Genomic DNA, 7,476 nt, shown 5'->3' with positions numbered 1-7,476 from the left:
TTAGCATCCAGCCCTGGGGGTCCTGTCCAGTTAGCATCCAGCCCTGGGGGTCCCGTCTCTTTGTTCAGGATTAATTTAAATGCATATACTATGTATCACTGATATCATTATTCTCAGGGCCGCTGATAAGCCAGTACAACTGGCCCTGTTGTAGCGGGCCCCGGCCAGCAGGGGCCCGGATGGCAACCCGCTTTAAAAAAAATAAAAAATGTTTTTTTTAGGGGTCCAGAGGCCCACAGGGCCCCAGATGGCAACTCCCCTTTTTTTTATTTTATTCTTTTTATAAAAAATATATATATATATATATTTTTCTTAATATATTTTTATTTTATTTTTTATTAAAGGGCCAATTTTTTTTTCTTAGGGGTACGGGGGTCCGCAGGGGCCCGGAGATCCCCAGGGCCTGGGATAAAAAAACACCCCTTTTTTTTAAATAAAAAAATAAATAAATGTTTATATATATTTTTTATATATTATTATTATTATTATTATTATTATTAAAGGGCCCAGAGGTCCCCAGGGCCCGGATGGCAACCCCCCTTTTTTTTATAAAAAATATATATTTTTTATAATATTTTATTTCTTTTGTTTAATATTTATATTTATTAAAGTGCTCATGAGGTCTCCAGGGCCCCATGTGGCAAACCCCCCCTTTTTTTTTATAAATGTATTTTTTATTTTTTTTATTTAAGGGCCCAGAGGTCCCTGTATGGCAACCCCCCCCCCTTTTTTTTTTATAAATGTTTATTTATTTATTTTATATATTTTTTTTATAAATTTTTTATTAAAGGGCCCAGAGGTCCCGGATGGCAACCCCCCTTTTTTGTAATTTCTTTTTATAAAAAAATAATAATTTGTAAAGGGCCCCCCTCCGCTTCTCAATTCGCGGAAGCCCCCCCTCCCGCTTCTCAATTTCAGACGGCAGCACCCCCCCCCCCCCCGGTTCTCTGCTCCAGGGGGCCCATGACTGAAGCTGTGTAAGGGGCCCCATAATTCCTGATGGCGGCCCTGAATATTCTGAATAGTAATCTGTCAGGATAAAAATCACTCGCCAGTTTTGCAAGGGTCAGAGAATTGTACTTATAGCTCTGTGTGTACAGACAGTGTGTAATGCCTCGTTTATGTCGGCTCCACATAGAGGTTGGATGATTCTTAATGACCTAAGTTATACATTTGAATGAAAACTTCTGGGTGGAGCCTTGTTCTAAATGATGTTGCTGTTTTCCAGTCTGATTTGTCACTCTAATCCTTCTCTCTCTCTCTCTCTCTCTCTCTCTCTCTCTCTCTCTCTCTCTCTGATTTTCCCACAGATGTTGTTCGAAATGCCGTATGATGGAGCCGTGGATTACTTTGCATTGGGTGTATTACTATTTAGATTTGCATTGGGTCGACTTCCCTTTGAAAACATTTGCACTTCTTCAGAAGGCATAATGTATGGTCAGCCATGCTTCCCAGACGACCCTGCCCCCGACCCCGTTCTCAAGGACCTTCTGGAAAAGGTACGTAGTGACAGTCCAAGTGGGACAGGTAAAGTTGACATATAGGCTCAGCCGAGGAGCCAATGTGCTTTATAAATGTAGTTTAGATTTCACTTGCTTTGGGACTCTGAAAAAAAAGCGAAGCCCCATTCATTGTAATGATTGTAAAAAAATAAAGTGTCATGTGACAGCACTCATATCGTATGATTACGCATTATTTGCAGCATTATGCAGAGAACACACCGCAGACTCCACATGGCGCCCAGCATTTTATTAATAGGATGTACATTACCTGCGCCGTGTGGAGTATTTCCTGCGATGTGCGGAGAGTGAAGGCCACAGGACTGTATAAATAGACTTCTTAGCAATGTTATGCCATAGCTGTCATCTCATGTTTTTCTATTTTCCCCCCACAGCTCCTGATTAAATTTCCATTCAAGCGCAAGAATTTCATTGCCAACATACAAGATCATCCATTTTTCAACGGAATAAACTGGAAGGAACTGGAAGCGGGGGAGGCACCCCCTCCTATTTCCATACGACGGAAGGTATGTAAAAAAAATCTGAGCAGTGTGTTTATGTGCGGTCCACCAACCTGTCATTGTACACAGCTGTGACCAATCATGACACTTTTAGGGGGGGGGGGGTGTTTATAGAGGAAACAATGACATTTGTGAGACAGAGTATCATTGTGCTTCAAGAGGAATTCCAAGATAAACACTAACTAATCTAAAAAATGCCCCCTCCCCCAACATCTATATTCATTAACCTATGTAAAAAATATGTGTATACTTACCTATCGGGCTGCTCCAATCTGGTCAGGTGATCCACCTTGTGTCAGCGGCAGCAGCTGCAAGGGAGAGCAAAGAGTGCCGGCAATGGCTGGAATGCCTGGGAGTGTTGATACCCATAGACTCATATGGCCCAACAGTTTTTGGTGCTCCCTGCTCTCCCCTGCAGCTGTTGCTGGCTGACACCGTGAAGCAGGATCACCTAAAAATAGGCAAGTATATACATATTTCTATCTCAGGTAAGTCCGTATAAGTGCTAGGAGGGGAGAATCTGAATATTCAGACTTAATTTATTCTAATTCTGCAGAATTTTCATCTGTCATCTTAGCTTTACCCTGAATCTGACTCATCAGTTTGAGAGTCTCTGGGAAAGACTTACATTTCATGGCCACAGGGTTCTTTTATTTAACGCTGTTATGCACTCAGGAGCTGGCAGACACTGGGGCTGATTTACTAAAGGAAAATATACTGTGTACTGCAAGTACAGTTGCTCTAGTTCTGAGGGAAAGCTCTGCTGATTTCTATTAGCCAATCATGTGCAAGCAAAAACAGTTTTTTTTTTTTGCATGCAATTCAGTATTCTTTACACAGTTTACCTCATTTACTAAGCTCTGGAGCAAGTGCATTTGCAGTAAACAGTACATTTGCCTTAAAGGGGTTGTAAAGGATTTTTTCCCCCCCTAAATAGCTTCCTTTACCTTAGTGCAGTCCTCCTTCACTTACCTCATCCTTCGATTTTGCTTTTAAATGTCCTTATTTCTTCTGAGAAATGCTCACTTCCTGTTCTTCTGTCTGTAACTCACCACCGTGATGCAAGGCTTTCTTCCTGGTGTGGAAAAAGCATCTTGAGGGGGGAGGGGGCGAGCAGGCAAGTCAGGACACTCTCTACTTTGCAGATAGAGAAAGAAGCTTTGTTTTAGTGGGCGTCCTGACACTCCTGCTCGCCCCCTCCCCCCTCAAGAGGCGTTCTCCACACCAGGGAGAAAGCCTCGCATTACGGTGGTGAGTTACAGACAGAAGAACAGGAAGTGAGAATTTCTCAGAAGAAATAAGGACATTTAAAAGCAAAATCGAAGGATGAGGTAAGTGAAGGAGGACTACACTAAGGTAAAGGAAGCTATTCAGGGAAAAAAAATTGTACCTTTACAACCCCTTTAAGCAAATCAACCCCAATGTGTGACGCTGTGAATGTAAGAGGATAGCAACTGGCAGATCTCAGCCTGACTCAATCTGAAGACTCGGGAGAAGTGAAATTAGGGGACAAATATAAACTCTTCAGAAGTGAGTTTGCACAATTCTAATAGTGACAATCCTTATCTTTGCTTCTGCACAGTGGTGACTGGTATCTGACATCTCAGTCATATAGACTTGAATGGTCCATACAGGGGCAGATGGTCCCCAAAGGTCATAGAGGCATTTCCTCTAATAAGTGGTGGATCTCATGGCTTTCTCTTTTTCTTTTTTAGGGCTTCAGAGACTTCACAAGAAAAAAATTAAAACCGGAAGACCTGATGAACAACATAAATTCTGACGGAGACCCTATTGAACCTTCAATTTCAGCTGAGGAACAGAAGATGTTTGATGGCTTTTCCTTTGTCAGTGATGAATGGAAAGCCATGCAGAAGCTGAAATAAAGCCAAACACACCAGGTTGTTGGGATCTTAGTAGAGGCGAGGGGGTTATGCTAGGAGGAGGGATTAGGGGGTTGTGCTAGGAAAGTTATTTTAGGGGGGTGCAAGGGGATTGGATTAGGGAGGGTTTGTGCTATGGAGGTGATTTGGGAAGGTTTGTGCTAGGTGGGGGGCCTAGCGCTCTTTCTAAATCATCTATAACCACGTGCCAAAATGGGAATTTGAGTAGAGGTGGGTGGGTTGTGCTGGGAGGGGCATTAGGGGGGTTGTGCTAGGAGGGTTATTTTAGGGGGATGAAATGAGGACGATAGGTTGGGCTGTGCTAGGAGATCGGATTGGAGAGGGTTTGTGCTATGGAGGCGATTTGGGAAGGTGGGGGGCCTAGCAGTCTTTCTAAATCATATAACCATGTGCCAGAATGGGAATTTGAGTAGAGGTGGGTGGGCTGTGCTAGGAGGGGGTATTAGAGGGTTGTGCTAGGAGGGTTATTTTAGGGGGGTGAAAGAAGGAGAGATAGGGTGGGCTGTGCTAGGAGGGGGTATTAGGGGGTTGTGCTAGGAGGGTTATTTTAGGGGGGTGAAAGAAGGAGGGATAGGGTGGGCTGTGCTAGGAGGGGGTATTAGGGGGTTGTGCTAGGAGCGTTATTTTAGGGGAGTGAAAGAAGGAGGGATAGGGTGGGCTGTGCTAGGAGGGGGTATTAGGGGGTTGTGCTAGGAGGGTTATTTTAGGAGGGGTGAAAGAAGGAGGGATAGGTTGGGCTGTGCTAGGTGATAAGATTGGGAAGGGTTTGTGCTATGGAGGAGATTTGGGAAGGTTTGTGCTAGGTGGGGGGCCTAGCACTCTTTCTAAATCATATAACCATGTGCCAGAATGGGAATTTGAGTAGAGGTGGGTGGGCTGTGCTAGGAGGGGGTATTAGAGGGTTGTGCTAGGAGGGTTATTTTAGGGGGGAAGGAGGAGGGATAGGGTGGGCTGTGCTAGGAGATAGGATTAGGGAGGTGATTTGGGAGGGTTTGTGCTAGGTGGGGGGCCTAGCACTCTTTCTAAATCAGGAGGGGGTATTAGGGGGTTGTGCTAGGAGGGTTATTTTAGGGGGGGTGAAAGAAGGAGGGATAGGGTGGGCTGTGCTAGGAGGGGGTATTAGGGGGTTGTGCTAGGAGGGTTATTTTAGGGGGGTGAAAGAAGGAGGGATAGGGTGGGCTGTACTAGGAGAGGGTATTAGGGGGTTGTGCTAGGAGGGTGAAAGAAGGAGGGATAGGGTGGGCTGTGCTAGGAGGGGGTATTAGGGAGGTTGTGCTAGGAGGGTTATTTTAGGGGGGTTAAAGAAGGAGGGATAGGGTGGGTTGTGCTAGGAGGGGGTATTAGGGGGGTTGTGCTATGAGGTTTATTTTAGGGGGTGAAAGAAGGAGGGATAGGGTGGGCTGTGCTAGGAGGGGGTATTAGGGGGTTGTGCTAGGAGTTTTTTTTAAGGATGGGTGAAAGTAGGGATAGGGTGGGTTGTGCTAGAAGGGAGTATTAGGGGGGCTGTGCTAGGAGGGTTATTTTAGGGGGGGTGAAAGGAGGGGTAGGGTGGGTTGTGCTAGGAGGGAGTATTAGGGGGGTTGTGCTAGGAGGGTTATTTTAGGGGGGGGTGAAAGGAGGGATAGGGTGGGTTGTGCTAGGAGGAAGTATTAGGGGGGTTGTGCTAGGAGGGTTATTTTAGGGGAGTGAAAGGAGGGATAGGGTGGGTTGTGCTAGGAGGGAGTATTATGGGGGTTGTGCTAGGAGGGTTATTTTAGGGGAGTGAAAGGAGGGATAGGGTGGGTTGTGCTAGAAGGGAGTATTAGGGGGGTTGTGCTAGGAGGGTTATTTTAGGGGGGGATGAAAGGAGGGATAGGATGGGTTGTGCTAGGAGGGAGTATTAGGGGGTTGTGCTAGGAGGGTTATTTTAGGGGGGGTGAAAGGAGGGATAGGGTGGGTTGTGCTAGGAGGGAGTATTAGGGGGGTTGTGCTAGGAGGGTTATTTTAGGGGGGGGTGAAAGGAGGGATAGGGTGGGTTGTGTTAGGAGGTTATATTAGGGGGGTTGTGCTAGGAGGGTTATTTTAGGGGGGGGGTGAAAGGAGGGATAGGGTGGGTTGTGCTAGGAGGGAGTATTAGGGGGGTTGTGCTAGGAGGGTTATTTTAGGGGGGGTGAAAGGAGGGATAGGGTGGGTTGTGCTAGGAGGGTTATTTTAGGGGGGAGAAAGGAGGGATAGGGTGGGTTGTGCTAGGAGGGAGTATTAGGGGGGTTGTGCTAGGAGGGTTATTTTAGGGGAGTGAAAGGAGGGATAGGGTGGGTTGTGCTAGGAGGGAGTATTAAGGGGTTGTGCTAGTAGGGTTATTTTAGGGGGGGTGAAAGGAGGGATAGGGTGGGTTGTGCTAGGTGGGAGTATTAGGGGGGTTGTGCTAGGAGGGTTATTTTAGGGGGGAGAAAGGAGGGATAGGGTGGGTTGTGCTAGGAGGGAGTATTAGGGGGGTTGTGCTAGGAGGGTTATTTTAGGGGGGAGAAAGGAGGGATAGGGTGGGTTGTGCTAGGAGGGAGTATTAGGGGGGTTGTGCTAGGAGGGTTATTTTAGGGGGGAGAAAGGAGGGATAGGGTGGGTTGTGCTAGGAGGGAGTATTAGGGGGGTTGTGCTAGGAGGGTTATTTTAGGGGGGTGAAAGGAGGGATAGGGTGGGTTGTGCTAGGAGGGAGTATTAGGGGAGTTGTGCTAGGAGGGTTATTTTAGGGGGGTGAAAGGAGGGATAGGGTGGGTTGTGCTAGGAGGGAGTATTAGGGGGGTTGTGCTAGGAGGGTTATTTTAGGGGGTGAAAGGAAGGATAGGGTAGGTTGTGCTAGGAGGGAGTATTAGGGGGTTTGTGCTAGGAGGGTTATTTTAGGGGGGGGGGTGAAAGGAGGGATAGGATGGGTTGTGCTAGGAGGGAGTATTAGGGGGGTTGTGCTAGGAGGGTTATTTTAGGGGGGGTGAAAGGAGGGATAGGGTGGGTTGTGCTAGGAGGGAGTATTATGGGGGTTGTGCTAGGAGGGTTATTTTAGGGGAGTGAAAGGAGGGATAGGGTAGGTTGTGCTAGGAGGGAGTATTAGGGGGGTTGTGCTAGGAGGGTTATTTTAGGGGGGGGGTGAAAGGAGGGATAGGATGGGTTGTGCTAGGAGGGAGTATTAGGGGGGTTGTGCTAGGAGGGTTATTTTAGGGGGGGGTGAAAGGAGGGATAGGGTGGGTTGTGCTAGGAGGGAGTATTAGGGGGGTTGTGCTAGGAGGGTTATTTTAGGGGGGGGTGAAAGGAGGGATAGGGTGGGTTGTGTTAGGAGGTTATATTAGGGGGGTTGTGCTAGGAGGGTTATTTTAGGGGGGGGTGAAAGGAGGGATAGGGTGGGTTGTGCTAGGAGGGAGTATTAGGGGGGTTGTGCTAGGAGGGTTATTTTAGGGGGGGTGAAAGGAGGGATAGGGTGGGTTGTGCTAGGAGGGTTATTTTAGGGGGGAGAAAGGAGGGATAGGGTGGGTTGTGCTAGGAGGGAGTATTAGGGGGGTTGTGCTAGGAGGGTTATTTTAGGGGAGT

General features: G+C 47.2%; 1 protein-coding gene across 1 annotated transcript in view; it reads left to right on the top strand.

Annotated features, from left to right (window-relative positions):
- Positions 1–4,010, top strand: part of LOC120931282 (protein kinase C delta type-like) — an 8,365-nt gene extending 4,355 nt beyond the window's left edge. The window contains exons 5-7 of the mRNA XM_040342564.1: positions 1,311–1,499; positions 1,895–2,026; positions 3,736–4,010. Coding sequence (XP_040198498.1) covers positions 1,311–1,499; positions 1,895–2,026; positions 3,736–3,903 — 489 coding nt within the window. The 3' untranslated portion in view covers positions 3,904–4,010. The remainder of the gene's footprint in view (positions 1–1,310; positions 1,500–1,894; positions 2,027–3,735) is intronic.
- Positions 4,011–7,476: the final 3,466 nt, after the last annotated feature.

Source organism: Rana temporaria, chromosome 3, assembly GCF_905171775.1.
Source record: "Rana temporaria chromosome 3, aRanTem1.1, whole genome shotgun sequence".
NCBI classification, from domain to species: Eukaryota; Metazoa; Chordata; class Amphibia; order Anura; family Ranidae; genus Rana; species Rana temporaria.
The sequence above is the reverse complement of the archived record's forward strand: the minus strand, read 5'-3'. Positions and strand labels throughout refer to the sequence as shown.